General features: G+C 42.5%; 1 protein-coding gene across 10 annotated transcripts in view; it reads left to right on the top strand.

The window, feature by feature from the left end:
- VPS13B (vacuolar protein sorting 13 homolog B) overlaps positions 1 to 24,687 on the top strand; it is a 903,527-nt gene that overhangs the window by 160,425 nt on the left and 718,415 nt on the right. For all 10 annotated transcript variants that reach the window (XR_012644370.1, XM_074986872.1, XM_074986870.1 and 7 more), the window contains 5 exons: positions 3,114 to 3,382; positions 5,960 to 6,055; positions 6,408 to 6,530; positions 14,915 to 15,052; positions 22,611 to 22,698. Coding sequence is in view for 9 of the 10 variants with exons in the window: in XM_074986872.1 (XP_074842973.1) it covers positions 3,114 to 3,382; positions 5,960 to 6,055; positions 6,408 to 6,530; positions 14,915 to 15,052; positions 22,611 to 22,698 (714 nt within the window). In the remaining variant the exon portion in view is untranslated. The remainder of the gene's footprint in view (positions 1 to 3,113; positions 3,383 to 5,959; positions 6,056 to 6,407; positions 6,531 to 14,914; positions 15,053 to 22,610; positions 22,699 to 24,687) is intronic.

The raw sequence follows: 24,687 nt of genomic DNA, 5'->3' as shown, positions 1-24,687 counted from the left end.
GTGGAGCACCCACGGGGACACTCGATGAAGAAAGAGAAGTTACTCACCGTAGTAACGATGGTTCTTCGAGATGTGTCCCCGTGGGTGCTCCACCACCCGCCCATCCTCCCTGCTTCGGATCTCTGTCTAGTGTCTTTCAGGAGCATTCAAGACGGTTGGTCAAGGAACTGGCGGGGACTGGATCGCGCACGTGGCCAGAGACGTGCAAGGGAGTGGCGCGCGCTGGCGCATGCACGATCCAGGAGAAACTGCTGGAAGAATTCCGATCTGCGGCGCCGGGCGAGCCCGACACCTATTGTGGAGCACCCACAGGGACGCATCTCGAAGAACCATCGTTACTATGGTGAGTAACTTCTCTTATTTTATTAGCTTTGAATGAATAGCAGAATAACTTGTTTTATCTCCTGTTCTCCATGCTATTCTTTCTTTCGCTGATTATTTTAATTTTTGTCTAATTTAGATTTTTGCTTGTTTTATAGTAGTGACTGTTCCCTTCCCCCATGAAGCAACATGCATATGTGTAGTGAAAATATTTTAAAGACATTATATTGTAAATATATTCAGGCTGTTTGTCCATAACTAACATAGGTGCCATGGCTTCTTACTGTTTGAGATGTAATAGGGAAATTCCAAAATTTAGATTGGCTGGAGAGAAGTGAAGGAGAACCCTACAGAAAATGAGCATATGAAATGGGAAATCATTTCAAAATCAAAAGAAAAAGCCATTAAAATACCTTTTGACTCATTTTCCTCATTCAAAATCAGTTCTGTTCCTTTGAAGTCACTGAATGAATTGTCATGACCTTCAGTGGAAGCAGATTTATACTCTTCTTATTTACTTTTGCACATGTTGAATAATTTCTCCTCCCTTCTGGCCAACAGGGGTTTTGTTCCTTAAATATGCCATATATTGTTAAGTTTGTGCTTTTCTTATTTGTCAGAGAAGTTATCTTTCAGTTCATTTTGAAACAGCCATCAGCCATTCACTTTTGTGTTTTTTCCATTATGGTGACAATTATTCATTTGGCTGCATCTGGCACTAGAGAATTTTGTAGAGAAAACTGGGTTTTTGTTGACAAAACTCATAGAACATCTACACACACTGCATTTTGTCAACAAAAAGCCCTGTAAACACTCTGGAGGCCCTTTTGTTGACAGAATGGATCAAAAGATTGATCCACTTTTACGTGTAGACACGATTTCTCCATAGACGTTTTTTCAGAACATCTCTTCCGACAGTAACTTCTGTAGACAGATGCTTCTAGTGTAAACATAGCTTATTTGTTTTGCTGTTGCACATTGAGTTCAGGGCTCTGTTGAGGCATAGGTGCTGTATATACATGGAAAAATAGTCTAAGGTTTTGCCCCATAAGCAAGAAGGACTTTCAAGTTGTTATAATCATGAGAACCTTGAAGGACAGAAAAGAAAGCGGTTAGATTAAAAAAAACGTGATGCTTTGATATCAGTTACTGATTGATCTTTGTTACTTGTGGGTGAGTTTGATTTCTAGGCTGTTTGTTGGAATCTGAATTTCAGTTTGCTAGACTGATTGCTTGAATTTGAATTCCAGGTTTTGGGGGGTGTGGGTGTGGGTGTGACCGTTCCACCTATGTGGAGAGACGTAGGCTGCTGCTACACTTTCATTCTTCTGTTGGAGGTGCCATAGTAATGAGGCAATTGGAAGCAGGCTAATGAGGGACTAACATACATATTCAGTGCCTCATTAGCATAATGGTAGCCATGCGAACAGACTTCGAATTGCAGATTGACAGTGAAGATGGGGACAGCTTCGAAATAAGTGCTCCACTTTGACATTCCCTTACTCCAATCCCCTTCTGTGGTAGTAAGGGAATGCTGAAGTGGGGTGCTTATTTCAAAGCTGCCCCCATCTTCACTGTCAATCTGCAATTTGAAGTCTATTTGCATGGTAGCCATTATACTAATGAGGCGCTGAATGTGCAAGTTAGCACCTTGTAAGCCTGCTTCGAATTGCCTCACTACCATGGCACCTCTGATAGGAGAATGGTAATGTAGCAGCAGCCTGTGAGATTTGGGCTTCTTTAGTTTGCAGAAGAAAAGAGCAAGGGGCAATTTGATGATAGCCTTCACCTTCCTGAAAGGGGGCTCTAAAGAGGATGGAGAAAGACTGTTCTCAGCGATGACAGATGATAGAACAAGGAGCAATGGTCTGATGTTAGAGAGAGAGAAGTGTAGGTTGGATATGAGGAAAATCTATTTCACCAGGAGGGTGGTGAAGCACTGGAATGCGTCACCGAGAGAGGTGGAGTCGTCTCCATCCCTTGGGGTTTTTAAGTTCTGGCTTGACATAGTCCTGCCCGGGATGATTTAGTTGGGGTTAATCCTGCTTTAGGCAGGGGCCTGAACTAGATGACCTCCTGAGGTCCCTTCCAGCCCTAGAATTCTGTGATTCCTGAGTTGGGAAGAAAGTGTTCTGAAATAAACTACGTTATCTTGTGACAGTTCAAAATTCTTCTGCATTAGAAATGTAAGCTATTTTTTTAGCATTGTGAGTTATATGGTAGAGTTGTAGTACACATCTCTGAAAAAAAGGAGTTTTTGTATAATTGAGATAAATTATAGTGTACTTATAGGGTGGCAATCACCTCAGCATAGAGGCATCACTATACAGCTGTTAAACTTTTGTTTCAGGGGGTTTGAAAAATACAGCTTTCCCTCTACTTTCTGTAAAATTGAACTTAAATTGTGAGATAGAAATTAAATTTGAAGCTTCAAAAATAGCCTCGGTGAAGGAGGACTGAATGTAGCTGAGCAACATGTACATAGAGAAAAACGCTTAAAGTCCCTAGCACTTTTTCATTAATCATAATGAAAAATTTTGGCAGAAGTCATCAAAGCTCACATTTGTTAACTTAAAATCTAACACCCCCAGAAAATCTTAAAATAATAGGAGCTTGGGTAGCTTTAATTAATTTTAAAAAATCTGTGTTGGTATTAAAGGGATCAGAGAGACAAGGTAATAGGGTGTGTGAAACTTACCCCATGACTGCTTCATATAATTGTGTACATTACGTAACAGATGATCCTTTAATAATTGTTGAATTGAAATTTAACTTCCCTCTTGTATCAAAAGGTGTAGAAGATGAAACTGGTCCAGACATGCAATATTCTACCCAGTATATTAACCAAGAAACCTACATGCATCAAGATGATGATCAGCAGCAGGGATGGGTTTCCTGGGCCTGGTCTTTTGTTCCTGCTATTGTGAATTATGATGATGGAGAGGATGACTATCCTGCAACTGAAGGTGGAACTGTATTACATCAGCAGAAATCTCACTCTCTTAAGGATCCTATTATTTCTGTTGGGTTTTACTGCACAAAGGCAACCGTGACTTTCAAGGTAAATACATTATATAGAGTCTAATAACTAAGTCACTGCTCAGCAAGACAATTTATTAGATTTCAGTGAAGGGCCATTTGTGCCTTTGGTCAAGAGAGGTAAAATGTATATATTGCTTCAAACGTGAACCAATTGAAAAGTTTTATTCTTCATCAAACCATTGGCAGTTAACTTGGGTTTGTGAGATGATGAATGATGATAAAATTTAGTTTAGTGAAAAAAAATCTAGTCATGAAGGGAAACAGCTTTGATGTAGCACTAAAAGAGGTAAAAACTTTGAAAGAAGAAAGGTCTTACTACCAAAGAGCATCTGTGAACATTTATTTAAATATTGTCTTTTGAGTCTACAATATGTGTATGCAAATTAATTTGACACCTTGTAAAAGTATGTTTGCTGATACATGAACTAAATAATGGCTCAAATGACTTTCTTCACTGTATAGTAATAAAAACGGACCTGTGAACATCCAGGATTAAACTAAATTTTAATTGATGTAATTTTTAAATACTTGTACTTCTATTGAGTACCTTAGGAATAGTACAATACGAACTTTTATATACAGAGAGAGAGAGAGTTGTATAAATTGGGCACATGTTGAATAAATCCCAGAATGCTTGAGAGCAGGGAAAGAAGGATGATGGAGAATCTGCATTTTAAAAAAAAATTGATGAAAAAGGGCTAAAAGTTTGTCACTTCAGTGCTAAAATTTGCTAATTATTTGACACTTCAGTCTGATAGAAGAATGTCAATAATTTTATATAGAAGATTTATTAGGTGATTGGAACATGTCTTCATGTCTCCTGATTAGTTAAGAATGTTAATACGAATGGAAGAAAATATATAGCTTTCCCATCATTTTCACTTACTTCCTTTGTTTACAAGAATGCAAGTTGTAATCTTTTTTTTTTTTTAAAACACAGCTGGAACTTAAACAGTTTTGCTTTGCTTTGTATTCCAACAAGCAGTATTGAAACTTGGTTTTACAGCTCTTTCTCGCATGAGAAATCCTATTTAAGTCATTGGAACTATTTAGATCAGTGGTTCTCGTTCAATCTAGACTACTGTACACCTTTCAAGAGCCTGATTCGTCTTGGGCCCAAGTTTCACCTCACTTAAAAACTACATACGAAATCAGATATAAACAAAAGTGTCACAGCACAGTATTACTGAAGCACTGCTTACTTTCTCATTTTGTATGAAATTTTAGTTAGTATGGACTGTATTAGGGCTTTTATCTAGCCTGTTGTATTATGAGGGAAAAATCTAGATGAGTTGATTTACCCCCGAAAGACCTCTTTGTGCCCTCAGGGGTATACATACCCCAGGTTCAGAACCATTGATTTATATGACCCCTGGGTTGCAGCATTGGTCCTCTCAATACTGTGTGAATAGATTTGTGCATTTAATCTTAGGATGTGGTAAAAATTACTTATAAATTATGGTATCATGCATTTTGTATTTTTAGTATGTAAAGTGGTATATGAGAGCAATATGGTGACATTTAAGAGGAAAACATTAGAATTCATTGTTCTGCTTGCATGCAAAGAATGTATGGAATTAATTTGTGGTTCATATTTTGGTTAAAAAAAACAAGGTCAAGTTTCTGCATTAGCATTCTGAATAGTTGATACCATTCCAGCTGAAAAAAAATCATGCCAAATTAAATGTAGCATTTTTCTAATAATGTTGAAAATTGTTCTTGTAATGTCTGAGTTCTTTTAATCAATTAATTGCTTTCCCTCTACAATAATTGCACACAGCTGAAGTGATTAGTTTTTTTTAACCAATTTTCCTTGAGCATTTGGATTGCAGAATATTACTTAGAAACAGCAAACGTTTGCACACAGTCCTAGAAATAACAAAGTAGTGAGAGCTGGTGTGTACTTCATATGAAAAATAAAATGTGAATTATGAATTTCAGTGAGCAAAATGTAAAAATACAAAAATAAAAAAAGTTGTACTAAAACTTGAACCGTTTAATATTCTGTATCTTTTTTCACTTATTTAATACTTTAACTATTTAATGTATTTTTCCATTTTATGTTTCTTTACCATTTTAAGGTTTTGATAAATATCTAAGTATTTAGAGCACACAAGATAAAATTTAATAGAATTTTATTTTAAAATAACATGTAAAAAGGAATATAGGTATGATTTAAATTTACGATGTTTTCTTCAGTGTTATTAATGCTGTGAATTATTTACTATGCCACAAGTGTTTTAATAAGTTTATGGTTTTTAGAGGGGTTTATAAAATATGTATTGCAGTTGTATATCTGTTTTACCTTTTTTTAACATCGTGGATACAGAAGGAGAAGCTGAATAAAAATCCTAGTGTTTAAAACTTTCTTAGCAATCCTTGAAATTACACTGGCAAATCGAATGAGACGTTCTTGTATTCTAATATGGATAATGTGTTACAGCTGTTTTTACTGCACCTGTTTCCTGCGTAATAATAAATTTTGGCCCATACTAAAGTTTAATTTGTCTTCATCAGTTCTGTGTAGTAATGACAGATTACTACTATTTAATGCTAATACTGGCTCATATAAGGTTTTTATCTTATTGTTTCATAGCTTACTGAAATGCAAGCTGAAAGTAGTTATTATAGCCCTCAGAAAGTAAAATCCAAAGAAGTTATATGTTGGGAGCAAGAAGGAACCACAGTTGAGGTAATTTTCCATTATAACTAAAGTTTTCAGGTCATAGTAAATACCTTGGCAATTTTATGTAGAATGTTTCTTATTAGTTAAATAGTTTGAAATGGTAGTTAATATTCAATTGTGTATTTTTATTTTATTAGTTAGAGCACTAAAGTAATTCCTGGTCTCAGTTACTACAAAGTTAGAACACCATAGCTCTAAGATTTGGTAAAAATGTATTTCTAAAGTTGATACTAATTTCTGGATTAATTCAGAATTAAATTTTTAAAGCTTACCATGTAATATATTTTTATTTTCTCTATTTTGTTTTTAATATCTGCAGTAGTATTAGTATTTGTCATGTTATTTTTGCTTCCCATAGGCCCTTATGATGGGAGAGTCTTTCTTTGACTGCCAGATAGGTTTTGTTGGGTGCCAAGCAATGTGCCTTAAAGGAATAATGGGAGTTAAAGACTTTGAAGAGAATGTGAACAGAAGTGATACAGTAAGTACATTTGAAATATTGCTGATTGTTAAATGTGAATTAAGTAGTATTTAATTTTCTTAGATACAGCAAAGTGTACATTCTCACAGGAATTGTGTGTTTAGTGGTTGTATGTATAACTGGCATGATTTTGGGGAACTGCCCCATCAAAATAAGAATGCTGTACAGTTATCAAATCACGAAAATTATACACTTATTTCTTAGTAATGCAATTCCCTGCCCATCTATTTGCCAAGTGTTATTAAATAATCCTTCAGCTACTAGTACTTCACAGTTATACAGCCCCTTCCATCTGGACATGTCTAGTTCTGCCCCCGCCCCACCATACTTATTTTGCAGCAACAAAGATATGTATTATTGCTTGTATTGAATCCTGGCTGCTACCTTCTGACCTTGGAAGATTGGCCAAAAGAAATCTTATGACGTTCAACAAGGACAAGTGCAGACTCCAGTACTTGGGACAGAAGAATCCCAAGCATTGTTACAGGCTGGAGATTGACTGGCAAAGTAGCAGCGCAGCAGAAAGGGATGTGGGGATTATAGTGGATGTGAGGCTGGATATGAATCAGCAGTGTGCCGTTCCAGCCAAGAAGGCTAATGACATATTGGGGTGCATTAGGAGGAGCATTTCCAGCAGATCTAGAGAAGTGATTATTCCCCTTTATTTGGCACTGGTGAAGCCACTTCTGGAGTATTGCATCCAGTTCTGGGCCCCCCAATTTCAAAAGGTTGTGGATCTATCAGAGAGAGAGTCTATTGGAGAGCAACCAAAATGCTTAGGGGGCTGGAGCACATGCCCTACGAAGAGAGACTGAGAGATTTGGCTTATTTAGTTTCCAGAAGAAAAGAGTGAGGAGTGATTTGATCGCAGCTTTCAAATTCCTGAAGGGGGACTCTAAAGAGGATGGAGAAAGGCTGTTCTCGGTAATGAAGGATGGCAGAATAAGGAGCAAGAGCCTTAAGTTATGGTTGGGAAAATATAGGTTGGGTAGTTGGAAAAACTATTTCATGGCCAGGTGGTGAAGCACGAGAATGGGTTTCATAGAGAGGTGGTGGAATCTGCATTCCTAAATGTCTTATGTCCCAGCTTGACAAAATTCTTTCTGGGAAGATTTAGTTAGTGTTGGTCTTGCTTTGGGCATGGAGCTGGACTCTATGACCTTGTGAGGTCTCTTCCAGTGCTAGGATTCTTTGATTCTATGAACTTCAGATTATTCTCTCCACAACTACTATGGCTCTTTGATTGGTTCATTTATGGCACTTCCAGTCTAGGTGTATCCGTGTCGTTATGCACAGATTTTTGCCTTAGTGGTACCCGGCTGTGGCACTCTCCAGAATGCTGCATTCATGTGCTGGTATATTAGGTGCTGCCAGACCTTTGCCCTCTCTCTTCCTTTTTACCACTTGTGACAGTTGCTTCACATACCTGTTTCTCTTGCCTAGAAAGTGGTTCTCTCATTTTCAAGTTTTTAGTAATGCGGTCCCTTGAATTATGCAAGGGTTGCATTCCCATGCACCCTCACATAACTCAAATTTAGTGAAAGTTGGGGGGCAGTTTTTCCACCGGCAGAACATGTGCTGCAGCTGGGAAAGCAGCAGGTGTACCTGGAGCTCCTTTAGAAAGGTAAGCCCTGGTGTTGGGTTGGGGCCATGGGAGTGGGATGATAGGGGATTAATCCTGGGTTGGGTTAGGACTGCAAGGGGGGGCAGATGGGTGGAGTTGACCTGGAGCCGTGCAGCCAGGGGGGTGTGCGTGTGTGTGTTTGAGCTGGAGCTACGTGTGGGGGGGTGAGCCAGAGCCATGGATGTTTAAACCAGGGCCTCGGGGCTTTTAACCCAGGGCCGTGCTGGGCCAGGGTTGGGGGTGTCGAACAATGGCTGGGTGTGGGGGGCGCTGAGCCAGGGATTTTGCACATTTCGAGGGATTACTATATCTTGTTTTACCGGAGTTGGTGGTGATGTGTAGATGGTATCAAAGTTATTTCGAAATAGGGGCTATTGTTTCAAAATCACGTGGCTTTGTAGACATGCCCTGCAGAGTCCTGGCAGGGATTTTTCTGCAGATGGGGCATGCCTTGGTCTCCAGGTTTGAAGTCCTGTTGCAACAGTAACAGGCCTGTTAATGACCACTTTAGCAGCTGCTTAAAGTGCTTGGAGTATATGGGGTGTCCAGGCAGGGGTAGCACCTCTGGTGTGCGGACTTGTCATGTCTCTTTGGGGCAGTTCGTGCACCTTTAGTCCCCACCCGGCACCCAGCTCTCACCTGTGGCTCCAAGAAGCTGTAGCGTGCAGCAGCCAAACCCTGATAAACTGCTTTGACACATGGGCTAAACCAGGTGAGGGTAGCTGGCAGGTCTGAAACCTGCGGTGAGATAGGGAATTGTCAATCCCAGCATGCAAAGTCAGCCCCAGTGGACTGGGCAGATGAGATCAACAGCAAGATCCAATGACCAGGGAGGCAGTTCTGCAACGTTCTGTGGAGAGCGAAGGGCATGACAAAGCACCAAGGACGGCATGGCCATCTACTGCTGCCTAGGAAGTCCCATCCGTGATGACTTTTTGTACCACTGGAACCAAGCTTCTGAGGTCGAGAGAGTGGAACTGCCCTGTGCAATGGCTTTTCCAGTTCAAACATTCTCCTGCACAGGTTCTTTGCACATTCTCATCACTTCTGTCTACCTCAGAGTCCTACAGCAATGGTGGAGGGGCGAAGCGACAGGTGGAGGTGACCACTGGGAGTCATAGCTCCAAACCTGCACATAGTCACTTGACTCTGACCCTGGGACAACAGAGGAGCTTGGCAGCATCCCAGGCAACTGATCAGGCCTTTTTAGGAACAGTACTGCTCACCCTCAAGACGAGGGAGGGTACTAGAAAAGGTGTCCCAAAAATTGCTTGTCCCAGCCAAAATGGCCAGGATGTCGTAGCTGGCAGTTTTACCCTCACAGCATTCAAAAAACAGTGAAAAGAAAGATATTTGCAGCATGGAACGTTCACACCCTTTTGGACAGGGAGAATGCCATGAGGCCTGAGAGAGGAACGACCTTCATAGCAAGAGAACTGGCATGTTCTAACGTTGACATAGCTGCCATGAGCAAGACCAGACTGGCAGAGGAAGGATCCATCTGCGAACCAAAAGGAGGTGACACCTTCTCCTGGAAAGGCAGGCCGGAAACTGAAGACAGAATCCACGGAGTGGGACTTGCCACCAAGACATCGCTTCTGCACCAGCTTCCTGATCTACCAACTTGCATCAGTGAACATCTGATCAAGCTTCGCTTCCCCCTCAACACCTTTCTCATGTTGCAGTCATCAACGATTACGCCTCCATGCTTACTAGCAGCGATGAAGCAAAGGAAAGTTCCTATGAGGACCGTGACCAGCTTGTGAAAGCAGCACCTCCTAGTGACAAGCTTCTGCTGGGTGACTTCAATGCCAGGGTCAGCAAAGACTGTAGCACCTGGAAAGGGGTGCTGCGGCATCATGGTGTTGGTAACATGAATGTCAGTGGCCGCCTTCTGCTGAGCTTGTGTGCAGAAAATAACCTGACAATTACCAACACTCTCTTCAGGCAAGCCGCTAAATACAAGACCACATGGATGCACCCGAGATCAAAACAGTGGCACGTGTTTGACTGTCATCAGTCGCAGGTGGGACATTTGAGATGTTAAGATTGCCAGGGCTATGCGGGGAGTTGAGTGCTGGACTGATTATAGACTTGTCAGATCCGTCTTTTATGCTGCACATCACACCACTGCACTGCAAGAAGCTCAAAGTAGTCAGACCCTCCTTCAACACTGGGAAGCTGCAACATAACATACTGGTGATCTTGAGAAATTCACAGCCTGCCTTGACGAAGTGCTTACGTCCCATGGTCCCCTGAATGGAGACCCAACACAAAAGTGGGACCAGTTCAAAACCCTGGTGACTGAGTCAGCCAAGTCAACACTGGGACTGAAAAAGAGAGTTCACCAAGACTGGTTTGATGAAAATGACAAGGCCATCATGAAGATCTTAGAGGGAAAACAGAATGCATTTCTGCTATGGCAGAATTATCAGTCCTCAGTCTCCAAACATGATCGTTTCAAACACCTTCAGAGCTGGGCGCAAACAGCACTTTGCAAAGTGCAAGATGAGTGGTGGGAGAGTAAAGCTGATGAAGGCCAATACTATGCTGACACCAAGAACTCCAAGATATTCTTGAGTGCTATCAAAGCTATATGTGGACCTTCAAAGCCAAGTACTACACCTCTCCTGTCTGCAGATGGCATGACCCTTCTGAGGGAGAAGAACAGCATCAACAATAGATGGAGAGAGCACTTCAGCAACCTTCTCACCAGACCCTCCATTGTTGACCCTGTGGCCCTAGACCAGATCCCTCAGAAACCCACAATAGACAGTCTTGACCTGCCCCCGACAATGGATGAGGTCAAAAAGGCAATCAGCCAGACCAGCTCTGGCAAAGCCCCTGGGATGGACGGTATCCCTGCTGAAATTTTCAAAGCGGTAGGACCAGTGTCACTTGAAGTCTTTCACAGCATCTTGATCAGCATCTGGGAAGAAGATGACATGCCCAAAGGCTTTAAGGATGCCACAATCGTCTCGCTCTTCAAGAACAAGGGCGACTAAGCTAATTGTGGAAATTACTGGGGCATCTCCCTTCTCTATACTGCTGGGAAGATCTTGGCTCGAGTCATCCTCAACCATCTCAGCAGCATCTCAGAGGAGAACCTACCAGAGGCACAGTGTGGTTTTCGCCCAGGCTGCAGCACCATTGATCTGATCTTTGCTGTTGGTCAGGTCCAGGAAAAGTACATAGAGCAGAACTTGAATCTGTACACTGTCTTTATAGACCTGGCCAAGGCATTTGACACCATCAACAGGGAGGTCCTGTAGATTATCCTGTCAAAACTTGGCTGTCTGAGAAGATTCGTTAACCTCATACACCTGTTCCACGATGATGTGACTGGCTTTGTTCCTTCAGATGGCGAGTCCTCAGATCCATTTGAGATATCCAATGGTGTGAAGCCGGGGTGCATGCTGGCTCCAGTGTTGTTCAACCTCTTTTTCATGTACATTCTCAGCCACGTAGTTAGGGACTGGCACCATGGAGTCTACATAAAATACAGACTTGATGGGTTACTTTTCGATCTTCATCAGCTGAATGCTAAAACCCAAGACATTTGAGAGGCTCGCCCTTGAAGCCCTTTTTGCTGACAACTTTGCACATATGGCACACAAGGAATCTGCTCTCCAATTCATCAAGTTTGCGGATGCCACTCGCCTCCTTGATTTGACCATCAGCATAGGAAAGACCAAGGTACTGTTTCAACCTGCTCCAGGATCTGCTGCTCTCCCCGCTTCAATCTTTATTGAAGAAACAGTGTTAAAAACAGTAGAGGAGTTCAAGTACCTTGGCAGTGATAGCCAACGATGGCTCCCTTGACAAATCAGTGCTAGAATCTGCCAGGCCAGCCAGGCACTAGGATGTCTGAGAGCACCAGTGTTGAATCAGCACAATATCTGATAGTCTACTAAACTGAAAGTGTACAAGGCTGTAGTCCTGACCACTCTCCTGTATGGTTGTGAAACCTGTACCTTGCACAGAAAACATATTAAGCTGCTGGAGTGCTTCCATACACGCAGCTTGAGGTAAATAGTGCACGTTCAATGGCAGGACATAGTTATGAACCAGGAAGTCCTGGACAGAGCAGGAACAATGAGTATCGAAGCCATGATTCTGGAAGCCTAGCTTTGTTGGACAGGGCACGTCATACAAATGGAAGAGTCAAGAATCCCTAAGCAATTCCTCTACGGTGCTCTCCCAGGGCAAAAGAAATCGAGGTAGGCCTCGCAAGAGTTATAAAGACTGCATGAAGGCCAACATTGTGCATGCTGGTTTAAAACCAGATCAGCTAGAGCAGCTTGCAAAAGAACTTTGAAGAGCAGCGACGCGTACGCCTCATTGATGCTCGTGAGAGTAAGAATGCAACAGCACCAGCCTCACCAACAGAGCCAGGACAATTCCCTTGCCTCCACTGTGAACGCCCATGCCGTTTAAAGCTTGGACTCCTCAGCCATGTGCGAGTCCACAACTGATGACCCATTTTCAAGCTCAAGACGTCGTCTTCTGACGTGATAGACTACCTACAAAAGTGCTTGGAGGAACCATAACTGTAGGACAAATATCATACCTGCAAGAACTTTTAACCCAGAATATGGGAAGTGTGTTACATACACTTAAGGGTCCTCCTCATGAGGCTGCCCTCCTCCTGGCTTCAGAGCCATCCTGGCTAGACTTGACTGCTAGCACTTTGGCCTTGGTGTGACATGTACCATTAGCAATGCTCCCCTTTGCTGGTGCCCAAAAAGGTGTCAAAGAAACATTACTTCCTGGCACTAGATAAGAGTCTAAGAGGCACTGGATAAAGGCTGTTGAGATGCCTCCCTCCCTGGTGCTAAATGGTGGTGCCTTCCTTAGGGGGGGCCTTCTAGTCCCATTAGGTGACTCCAGGGAGGGATAGGGGTTTAGGCATGTTATGAGTCCAACACCTTCCTTGGCCCTCATGGCATCCAGAAAGCAAGCTGGCATTGTGTGATACAATGTATCTGGCAAAGCCTCCTCACAAAGGCAAGCGAGTCACAATAACCCCTCAGATGGTGTGTATACTCCCGTCTGTCCCTTAAATTGAAGCAGCACTCTTAGTGAGCATGCCACAGGCCACTGCAGCAGCTCTGGGCAATGATTTTCTGCTTTAGATTGCTGGTGCCACACTTTTAGTCTTAGCCTCTTGATGAGGTTTTCCCAGAGGGAGGCATCAGTTACCATTTAAGCCTGCACTGGTCATCCTCCTGACAACCATCTCCATGGCATAGGTTGCTGTTAAGTAGATTGTGGGAACAGTCCTCTCTTCTCCTGGCACCCATCTGCATATTCAAGGCATTATTCACCCGGAGCAATAGTTAGATTCTTGATTCAGATGTCAATGAATCCACTGTGGTCACCGGAAGGGGATTTCTGCAGCAAGGAAAGAGTTCAGCACATTGCTGCGCAGCAGTACCAGTGTGACTGGTCAACTGAAGCTCTCTCAAGCTCTGCAATGTTCCACAAGGCCAGTGACAAGCACAGAGACCCTACTGGGGGGCCTTGGAGCAAGCCACTTATGCCAATGCCACTCCACACCAATCTTTTGATCACTGTTTCAGAAAAGCAAGCTGTGCCATCAGGGTTGGTGCACCAAGCGCAGTCAGACCTCCCAAAAACCCTTTGTCCCATGAGGGATGATTCACTGGATCCTCCCCTTGAGGTCCAGTCATTGTTGACTCCAGATAAGGATCACAAGGCATGACATGCAGGGTGGCCATGAACTTAGGCCTAGAAGCTGAGAGAGATGGTGGAGCAGTCAGACGTATTCTGGTGCACAGTGGAGACTTAGAGATAGCCAAGATCCTCTGGCATACTCCATCTTCAATCCCACTGATCTCCAAGAAAGCTGAAAAGAAGTATTTTGTCTCAGCAAAGAGGCTTGAGTATTCTCCAGTACCCCTCCCACCTTGGCCAGTGAGAGAGCCACAGGGGGGCATACCTATTCTGCCCCAAAAATGAGCCTTTTTGGAAGGAAGAATTATTCAATGGTCAGCTTTCAGTTCAGGTTTGCAGGACACTAGATTCTTTTGGGGAGATATTTCAAATAATAGGATTCCCTCTGTAAGTTCAAGGATTTCTTGCCCCATCGCTTGACTCAAGAATTCAGGGCTCTGGTGGAGGAGAGTGGTAAGATGCTCTCTCCAAATCGGGTGGGACATGGCTGATTCAGCAGCTCAGGAGGGTTATGTCAGTGGTGGTCATGAGGTGCAGATCCTGGCTTCAAGCCATGGTCCAGTCCCAAGAGATACAGTCCTCCATCCAGAACCTCTTGTTTGAGGGGAATGGTCTCTTTGAGGAACAGATGGATGTGAAACTGCCTGGATTTGAAGGAGTCATGGCCACCATCCACTTGTTCAGTCTGCATACCCCTTGCTGAGAAATTTGAGGCTTATCACTTTTCTTATCAAGTTCACAGTATTGTGGGCTAATGAACTACAGAACAGTGGAGTTGTTAGCCAAGATGTTTTTATTATCTTGTATATAAGAAAAAGTCTTAAATCTAGTTAAACAGTTGGTTTAATAGCTTGAGCCAAACCAATATTTTCATCAAAAACTATGGAGTGGATTTATGGTCCTCTTTCAAGTTTTCATGGGGTCTTTTGTGTATTTTTCATGCACATCATTGTATGAAGAAACAAAAAAACATTTGGTCGTACTAACCATGTTGCCCTCTTGTCTCTCTCTTACTCCCTTTCGTTCTCTGTCTCTCTTTTTAAAAAATAACCCACCTTTTAAGGAGGCCTACTTCTTCAGTTGTGGAGAAAATCTGAGTACAAAAGGAATGACCTACCTTACAAATTCACTGTTTGATTACAGAAGTCCGGAAAATAATGGTATACGTGCAGAATTTATTTTGGATGCAGCTCATCATAAGGTTAGAGAATTAATTTTTTCCAATGGATTTTGAAATATATGTATTTTGTAAATAGCAGATCCTGTTACCCTTTCGTATGCTGAATAGGAGCATGCTCTACAAGTGGCCTTCCTGTCACTCAAAAAGGGCAAATTTAGCCCTCAGTATGTATTTTCAGAGGATACTTGAGAAAAGAAGGCACCTAAATAAGTGATCTTATTTTTCAGAAGTTTTGAGCACATAGTAGCCGTATTAATTTTAAAGTCTTTGTCTGCAGAAGAAATAAAAAATGAAGATGACCACCACCTTCTTGTATCTAAAAAGTGCTCTTTAAATCTACCAATGATCTATTGACCACAATTTGGGAACTGCTGTCTTAAAGAGCCCATTCCTGGAAGAATGTAAATGTTGTTATCCTTGCATATCATATCTATTTGCAAGCTGTACTGCTAATTCTGTCTTTGTCTTTGGTGATAGTGAGGTTGCTTATTTGGACAGCTATTGTGTTACTTAACATGTTTTTAACCTCTTCAGTAAAATATCAGTATATAGGTTGAACCTTTCTAGTCCGGCACCATCAGGACCTGGCTGATGCTGAATCAGAGAATTAGCTGAACCACAGGAGGTCAATATTGTCTAGCAGCATTACCAACACTTCCACTGCTTACTGGGTTGCTAGAAGACATTTAGGAGTAAATTAGAGCTAAATAACAGCACAGAACATTGGGAGCCAGGACTGGTGGCTGTAAACAAGTGTTATGGGACTGCAGGAAACTTGGCTACACCCATGAAAAGTGGACATCTAGCTAACTAAAATCATGCCAGACCATGGGTCTTACCATATCAGAGTGTGCCAGTTTGGAGAGGTTCAGCCTGAAATGCTTCACTGTAAATTGGATTATCTCAAGTTCACTAATAGATGTTAGCAGTTATTTGTCCAATGTGTAAAAAATTTTCATTCCCATTGGGAAACATGGTATTCTTAGAATTGCTGGAACAGATATCCTTTTGCATTTCGTTTTCACCATTGTTGTTTTGGTCTGTTTGAGAGCAACATGCTGCTACTTTTGGTTAGTTTATATGGGATTCATTAATTTTCCACATTATATTACTTTTTTGGTTCTCGTCCTGTTTTATGAGATTTGTACACAGAGTTTAAGAAATTGAATCAGTTGAATAACGAATATGGTTTCCACATAAGGGAGAAAAGAGATATAACATTTAACAGTTAAAAAAAACTCTGCTGTATGATGCCCACAAATTAGAAATCGTTCAGGGAAAATTTATTGTGCAACATGGGGTACCAGGAAAAACAAATTTGTGAGAATTAAACTATGCACAAAATTCATTAGTGAAGAAGAATTATTTTAGCTAGAAACAATCTACTGTTTCAAAGGAGGTAAAATTAATTTGTCCTGAGTCATTCTGCTCAGGTATGCTTCATGCTCTGATGTGTAATGCTGATTCTTCTTTGAGTGATCCCCATCAGGTGTCAGATTGCCCGGATTTTCAGAGCAGTGGTTAGCTGGACCGTGCACATGCAGGAATGCGCTGGACCCTTTGCATGCTTTTGGTCGCATGTGCTATCTGGTTTGAGTTGGTTCCTCTCAACTGCCCTCAACTGCAGATGGACTTTTTCCTGTGGTCCTCAGTAGCATGTCTGAAACAGAAATTTGATCTTCATAATTTTCTGTGTATAGTTTTTACCAAGTTATTATTCATAGTTCGTTGTGTTGATAATAGTTCTGTAACATCTGTAGTCTTTTATATATTCCATTCTATTCCATTATAATGCCTGTGACCGTTTTTAAAAAACATGATTCTTGCTGGGAGGCAATACTGGCTTTGGATGGTCATTCACAATGCATATGTTGCCTGGGAGAATCTCATGTGCCTCACAAGTGCCTGTATGTTCCAAGCTCATGGCGAGAATATGGAAAGATAAATGAGACTGAGAATGATCTCTTTGAGAAAGCCCTTGAACCTGACAGTTCTGATCAACCATCCCCTGAGGGCATGAGAGTGAGTCAGAACCACCAAGCAGCTTCATCAGTCTCACCTGATGGCCATAAGAAAAGGAAATTATCTCCCAATAAATCTTTGCCTGTTTTACCTGGTGTCAAGGTGAGTAGTGTTGAGAGCTGAGATCCCTCACCTGTTAAGGAGGACAAACGGCCTAAGACAAAGAAATCAGTAGTGCTGGTTCCAGCGCACAAATCTTGCTTGGCACCAGGAGACTCCCAAACTTCAGTGGTGCTGACAGCTAAAGATTCCACAGCACCAAGGCAGTCCACGCTGGCACCTCACGCTATAGCCGCAGCACTGACGGTTATTGAACTTGCACTGAAAGTTGCAGCACTGATTGTGACACCAGACATGGTGGTGTGTCTGGTGCAAGTAAGACAGGTGCCAACAGGCTTCAATTTGCAACAGGAACCAAGGAAGGCACAGGCCAACACTTGGCACTGTAGTCCATCACCTCGATCAGTTGTCATGGCAACCTTTTCTCAGTCACCTGTACCTCCCTGTCCCCCCTCCCCACCCCCACCCCCAGCTACCTTCAGCCATTCAACAACCCATATCTCCACCTTCACCTTTTCTGAAACCACCCTCACCTGTTCTGGAGCAACCACACCATGCTTGGAGTTACACCCATTGGACATCTCCTTCGCATTCGCAGTCTTCCAGACTTTCTTACCTATCATTTTTCTGTCATCATGGACATAGGAGGCACTCTTTCCTGCTCTTCCTCACCAGATACTCACCTCTGTTGTTACCCTCATACTCATCAATACAGAGACCATCATCAGTGATATCGCCACTACAGTGAACTATATAAATCAAAAGGGTGTGTGGGGGGCGGAGGGGAGGCGGGAGGGTGCACTTCTCAATTTTCTTCTCATTCATGGAGAGGTCATCTACTGGACAGTGAGGACTGTTCTGAATCAAATCTGTTTGAGGCTGCATATTCCGAGTATAATTTTGAAAAGTTCTGAAGCCCCAATTTTCACAAAGAGTTTTAGGCACCCAGGAGGAGTGTGAGATCTGGTCTGCACTACATAGTTTTTCTGGCATTGCTGAGGGGTGTACAAAAATTACGCATTCTAGGTGACATAGCCATGCTGGCAGAATTCACAGTATGGCCTTATCTGTGCTAATAGAAGAGTGCCTCTGTTTCCATAGGGGAACTGGAATAGCTATGCTCGCAGCAGAACGCCTTTTGTTGACATATGTTCATATGTACTAGTGAGCTCTTGAAAACAAGTGCTATATTCTGGCTCGCCAACGGAGGGGGTCAAAGGGGGCAATTGCATCAGGGCCTGGTATGACAGAGACTAAGGTGAGCCCCTGAGCTGAGATCTGTGGCACTGCAGGATGAGGGGAGGACCTGGAGATGGTAACCATATGAGTGAGTGAGTGGGGAGAGGAGATCTGAGCTGGGAATGAAGTGGGGCTGGCTGTGAAGAGAAGGAGGGTCCCTAGCCCTCGGGCAAAGCCGGGTACAGGACTGTGGGGAATGAGGACTGAGCAGGGTGGAGGAACTGGGTTAGGAAGATAAAAGAGTGGAGGGATGAGGGCAGAGGTAGGCAAGGATGGCTGGGAGAAAGGAGCTGAGCAGTTGCGGAGCACAGGGCCACAGGATGGGGGCGGGTGCAGCTGGGCAGGGGATGGGGCCAACCTGGTTCTGGGCCTGATGTGGGGTAGAGCCGTGCAGGGCATTGCTGGGGTTGAAAGACTGTGGAAGGAACGGAGCTGGGCACAGGACCACTGGGGGTAGTATTGTGCAGGATTGATGGGGAGTGTCAGTGGAAGAAGCAGGGGAGGGGAACCTTAAAGTAGGTGGGGAATGGCTTGCAACCAACCAGAGGATCTTCTGATGGAGGGATCACACTTGGGTTTTAACAAATTCAGGACGGATAGATGAAGTCTCTTGGGAAGAAAATCTAAAAGAAAAAGGAGTTCAGAAAAGCTGTCAGTTTCTCGGAGGTAGAATTTAATACACAGCAGCAGTGTATCTGAATGTAAAGAAAACATAGAAAGCGTAGTAAGAGGCCATTATGAATGCACCAGGATATCTTTCATGAGGTGAAAATGAAAAAGGAGTCCTACCAGAAGGGGAAACATGGACACACTACTATGGATTAGTACAAAAGAATATTGGAAGCATGTATGAACAAAATCAGAAAGGCGAAGGCACCAAATGGATTACACAGTAAATACGTTAGGAGCAGGAGGAAGATGACACAGGGCTGAGGTCCTTTATTTAGTGGGAAACAAAAGTTAGTTAATATGACATCAAGAAGGCTGAAGTGTTGAATACGTGTTTTGCGTCAGTTGTCACTAGAAAGTTCAGTTGTTTTAACCAGATACCAACCATGATTAGCATTAACAAAAGAGGTAAAGAGCACAATACAGCATAGTGGAAGATCCTGTTAAAGAATATTTAGATAAATTAGATGTATTGAATTTGAGTGTATGACTGACTTCACCATAGGATACTTAAGGAACCAGCTGAGATAATTTTGGAACAATTAGCAGTTATATTTGAGAACTTGTGGAGGATGAATGTGGTCTGAAAGGACTGGAAAAGGGCTAACATCCTTTAGAAAGGACTCAGGAAATTCTGTTTTAGTCAGCCTAATGCCAAGATATTCAAAGGTATTTGAGCAAGTTATTAGCCAATCAGTTTGTAAGCACCTATGGGATAATACAGTGAAAAGGAATAGGTAGCCTGGTTTTGTCAAGAACAGGTCATGCCAAACCAACCTAATTTATTTTTCTGATTGGATTCCAGGCCTATTGCAGAGATTCTCAAGCTGTGGGGAAAGATAGTATGCATGTTCAGAGCTGGATGGCTGGAGTGCAGTGGTGCCTAACCAGGAAACTGCTGGATGGCACAAACTATTAGACACCAATAAAGAGGGGTGCAATCAAATAAAGTTTGAGAATCACTGGTCTATTAAATATGACAAAAACTGTAGGTGTAATTGATTTTAGTAAGGCTTTTGACATAATGGCTACGTCTGCACGAGCCCCAAACTTCGAAATGGCCACGCAAATGAAGTTTACTAATGAAGTGCATATTCAGCGCTTCATTAGCATGCGGGCAGCCGCGGCACTTCAAAATTGATGTGCGTCTCGTCCTGACTGGGCTCCTTTTTGAAAGGACCCCGCCTACTTCGAAGTCTCCTTATTCCCATCAACTCTGTGTTGTGGCTTGGTTTGGAAAAATATGTTTGTGATGCACAGATTGTGGTACGTGCAAACTTTGAGAAGACACTGTCTGTTTTCATTCATTTTTCCCACACCGAAGTGGCCTAAGCAGGAAGGCCATGAGTCATGATTGGCTCCAACTCTCGCATTGAAGTCACCCAAAATGTACAGTTGTTCGCGAGCAGGTATTTGCGCTATGGCAGCACTAAGCACGTCATAGAACTTGTCTTTTACTTCTGGTGTGGTGTACAGGGTTGGAGCGTAAGCGCTGATCTGGTGGACAGGACCGGCGCAAGTTTGAAGTATGACCTGAAGGAGTCTTTCTGATCCACCCATGACTAATTCCACCATTTGTAGAAGGGCGTTTCTGATGGCAAAGCCAACACCATTCCCCCTGGGTTCTTCTTGGGCTTTACCTTGCCAGAAAAAGGTGTGGTCCTTTTCCTTCAGAGATCCCAAATCTGTGAGTTGCATCTCTTGCAGAGCAGCAATGTCAACTTGGAGCCTCTTTCAGTTCCTCATTGATGACAGCAGTCTTTCAGGTGTCACTTATGTCCTGAAGATATTCAGTCAAACCGGTCATCATGGTCTGCACATTCCAGCAAGCAAGCTTAAAACTTGGATGGTTTCCTTTTCTTGTTGACTTTCTTATTGGTTTGCCTGGTGCTCAAATTTCAGTCACTTGTCAGATTTGGGAACTTTAAGCCTCATGCACCCAGTGAGGCAGGTGAACTGTGGCGGGACAGTACCCTACTGGCTGAAGGCTGCCCAGCTTGAAGCGGGCAATGACTGTCCAGTGAGATGCGATGATCTCCCCCATGGTCAAAGGCAACCCCTGGCGCTTGTTCTCTATGCCAATCGAGCAAGAGCTTATAACCGGTGTCTGTTACCTCCTGTGTTGGTTCAACGCTGTTAAGCGATGCTGGAGTACCTCTCCAGGCACGAGCCTGGGCAATTTTTGGGACCCTGAACTGCCCAGACGCCAGTGTCCCCCTCTCGGCTTTACTGATATAGTCCAAAGGAGAGGATAACCTCTATGTCTGGTACCAGCTCAGCTGCAGGAGTTGCTGGGTCAATGCCAGAAGTTGACACAGAACCGCTTTAGGACTCCCCTCTGGATTTTCTGTCAGGGTTTACTCCGTTAGTCTTGCTCCTTCCCAGGATAACCCACAAGGCAGTGGGGCAGGACAGGATTAGAAATCAAAATAACCATGACAAATTGAAGAATTGGTTTGAAATCAACATGATCAAATTTAATAAAAATAAGTACTACACATAAGTGAGAAAAATCAAATGCCTGTGTACAAACTGGAGACTAACTGGCTAAGCAGTGGTACTGCAGAAAGGGATTAAAAGTGATGAAAGATTTAGAAAACACGACCTCCGAGGAAGGGAGTCAGCTGGGAATGTTTTTAATTTTGAGAAAGGAAAACTGCAGAAGAATCAAATACTTTTGCAAATATGTCAAGGCTTTTATGAAGAGTATGATGATGATTTTTTTTCTCCATGTCTTCTGAAGGTGGGACAAGAAGTAATGGGGCTTAATCTGCAGCAAGGAAGGTTTAGGTTAGGTATTTAGGTAAAAATATTCTAACTCTAAGGGTAATTAAGTACTAGAATAGGTTTCCCAGGAAGGTGGTGGAATCCCCGTCAGTGGAGGTTTTAAAGAGAGATTGGATGAGCTCCTGGCAGGGATTGTCTAGCTATACTTGGTCCTATATCAGTATGGGGGAGGGAGAGGGGCAAATGGAATAGGTCACCTTTTGAGGTCCTTTCCAGTCTTAATGTCTATGGTTTTATTATACTGCTTATATATATATATAAAAGGGCAGTGATATAGGTGTGAATTTAGTGATGCAACAACAGAATGAAATTGGTAAAACCCCAATCCCAAATATTTATGATTGTTCATGAATCTCATTTATTTCCCTTTCATGAAAAATGCCCTTTTCTTGGCAGGCTTTCTGTACTTCTATTTCTTGTATGAAAATACAATCAGATTTTGTAAAAATCGTGATATACTGACTTACTAAGTTTTTGAATTAAGTTTCAATTTTACAATATTAGATTTGTCTGCTGGGATGCAGGTGGTCATGTGAAGAATATTTACTCCTTAAAAGGTATTACTAAACTATGTGTTATTGACAAAGTGGTCAAAATGTCAAGCAGAATTATGGGTCTCCCTTTTATGTTACGTGCAATAGCAGTTAGATTACCTATCGGAAAGTTAAATTCTTTGAGAGAACCTCTGCCTTCTGTTTTGATAAGCCTTTCTGTGTGTTCATGCACAAACCCAAACAAGTGTGTGTGTAAAATCTTTGATACTAGTCCAACTTTTTTTTTATTTGCTTTGCTTTGTTGATAGGAGACATACTCAGAGATAGCTGGAATGCAGAGGTTTGGTGCCTTTTACATGGATTACTTATACACAGTGGAAAGCGCCAGTGTCAAAGGTACACTTTTTCTTTGTTTTGCCTTTCCTTGAAAAGCAGAGATTTTGACACCCCACTGGGCCTTGACCAACTGTTCTTTATGTTATCTCAGATTTATGAGTGGGATTGCATGTTGGAATGGTTTCATCTGCACTGGCACGTTTGAGTTTTCTTGATTTCTAGGTACTCTAATTTTTTTTTCTCATAGGTTATGGAAAGTTTGTTAAAAAATCAACAGGTAAGTAAGTGTGTGTGTGTGTGTGTGTGTAACGATTTATATGACATCTTTGTTTCTTAAGAGTTATCTGTTTATGCTGCTTATTTATTATTTAATATCCGAAGACCATATATTATCCCATGAAAAATGTTCAGAAGAAAAAAGTTACAACTCCCAAATTACATGACGGACTGTGTAGACAGCCCTACACATTTTTTGTTTTCAGATAGTGAGCTTTGCAATTGCATAGAAGATAGAGGGTGTATAATTTATGCAGAGCTTGAGGATTTAATTATGCAGAGCTTGAGGATTTGTGAGAAATATTGCTGCATACTTTGTATATATAGATTTCTTCACTAATTGTCAGCCATTCTTGGGCTTTCTGATTTTGCCAACGTCTGGCTCAGTAACAAGATATCTGAGAATGCTACATGAGGTTAGGTAATGCTTCAACATGTAGTATTTTTATGTTACAATTTTTCTACTGGTAGTTGAAGGTAATTTTCTCTGAGCGAATACCATGCAGAAGTCTTATTCCATAGTTCCATCCCCTTGTTGGGTAACTGCTTCTTTTCCCACCTTCTTCTAAGGATGAACAAATGTTTGTGGAGTTGCAGTGGGGGTTCTCTGGTGTCTATTTTGTGGGCTTCTGGCCAAACAGATGTATATGGGCCTATTGTGGCGACATCTGCAAATTAGCTGTTTTCCGTACATAGGCTTATATCGATAATGTGGAACTCGCAGTTGTCTGTTGTGAAAACAGTTATCACATATATAGACCACTGATATCACTTGGAAAATGGTGAACAGGTGCACACTTAAAGTAATATTTTGTTCTTCTGTAAAGTCCTCAATTTAAAAGGATATACTTAAGCTTAGTACCTCTAAAATTGGATATTTTCTTTGTGTCCCTTGTGTATTCCCCCTCTCAAGGTGTTCTAAACTGGTACAGTCTGACCAGAGAGCTTTAACTAATAGCGCTCATTACAGTGCTCATGCTCCTCCCCCTTCTCCCCCCTTAGAGAATGTCAAATGTTCAGGGCCAGAAGTAGAAAATGGGTGTTACGCTCCAGCTCCCTCTGTTCTTTCTAACTTTGATCAGCTAAACCTTTTATGTGGAGGCCAAGTATCCTCTTGGATCCATGATTTGTTAGTTAAAATCGTAGTTGTTAATCGCTGTAGAGAATTTAATGTTGCAGCTAGTAATGGTGTAGATGTTGATGGAAACAAAAAGGAAGCATGGTTTCTTCTTCGAGTGGTCCCCGTGGGTGCTCCACAGTAGGTGTCGGGCTCGCCCCGGTGCCGCAGATCAGAAATTTCCAGCCATCTCCATTGGGTCACGCATGCGCCGATGCGCGTCAGTCCTTCGCGCGCTTACGGTCACGTGCGCGATCCGGTCCCTGCCAGTTCCTTCTCAACCGCCAACGGCTGCAGACGGAATCCACTCCAGCTCCAACGCCTGAGACTAGTTATAACTTGTTTCTTAGTTATTATAGTAGTTTATGTTAGAGTGTACATAGTTTTAAAAGGAAAAGAGAGCAAGAGAAAGGACGGAGGTGGCCACCTCCGGCGGGTCCGCTATCTGAAGGCCTCGAAAGTTACCTGTTAGCTGTTATCTGTTATCTGTTGCCGGACTGATTATCTGCTAAGTGCCCTGTTAGCACTTAAAGACTTTAAAGCTTAAACGTGTCCTCGCCAGGTTTTTAAGAATTGTGAATCATGCCGGGAGGCCATGCCCGCCTCAGATGGACATAGTAAATGTATTCGGTGCCTCGGGGAAGCCCATGTCCCCC

The sequence above is a fragment of the Carettochelys insculpta genome, chromosome 2 (genome assembly GCF_033958435.1).
Source record: "Carettochelys insculpta isolate YL-2023 chromosome 2, ASM3395843v1, whole genome shotgun sequence".
NCBI lineage: Eukaryota > Metazoa > Chordata > Testudines > Carettochelyidae > Carettochelys > Carettochelys insculpta.
This window is presented reverse-complemented; position numbering and strand designations above follow the sequence as displayed.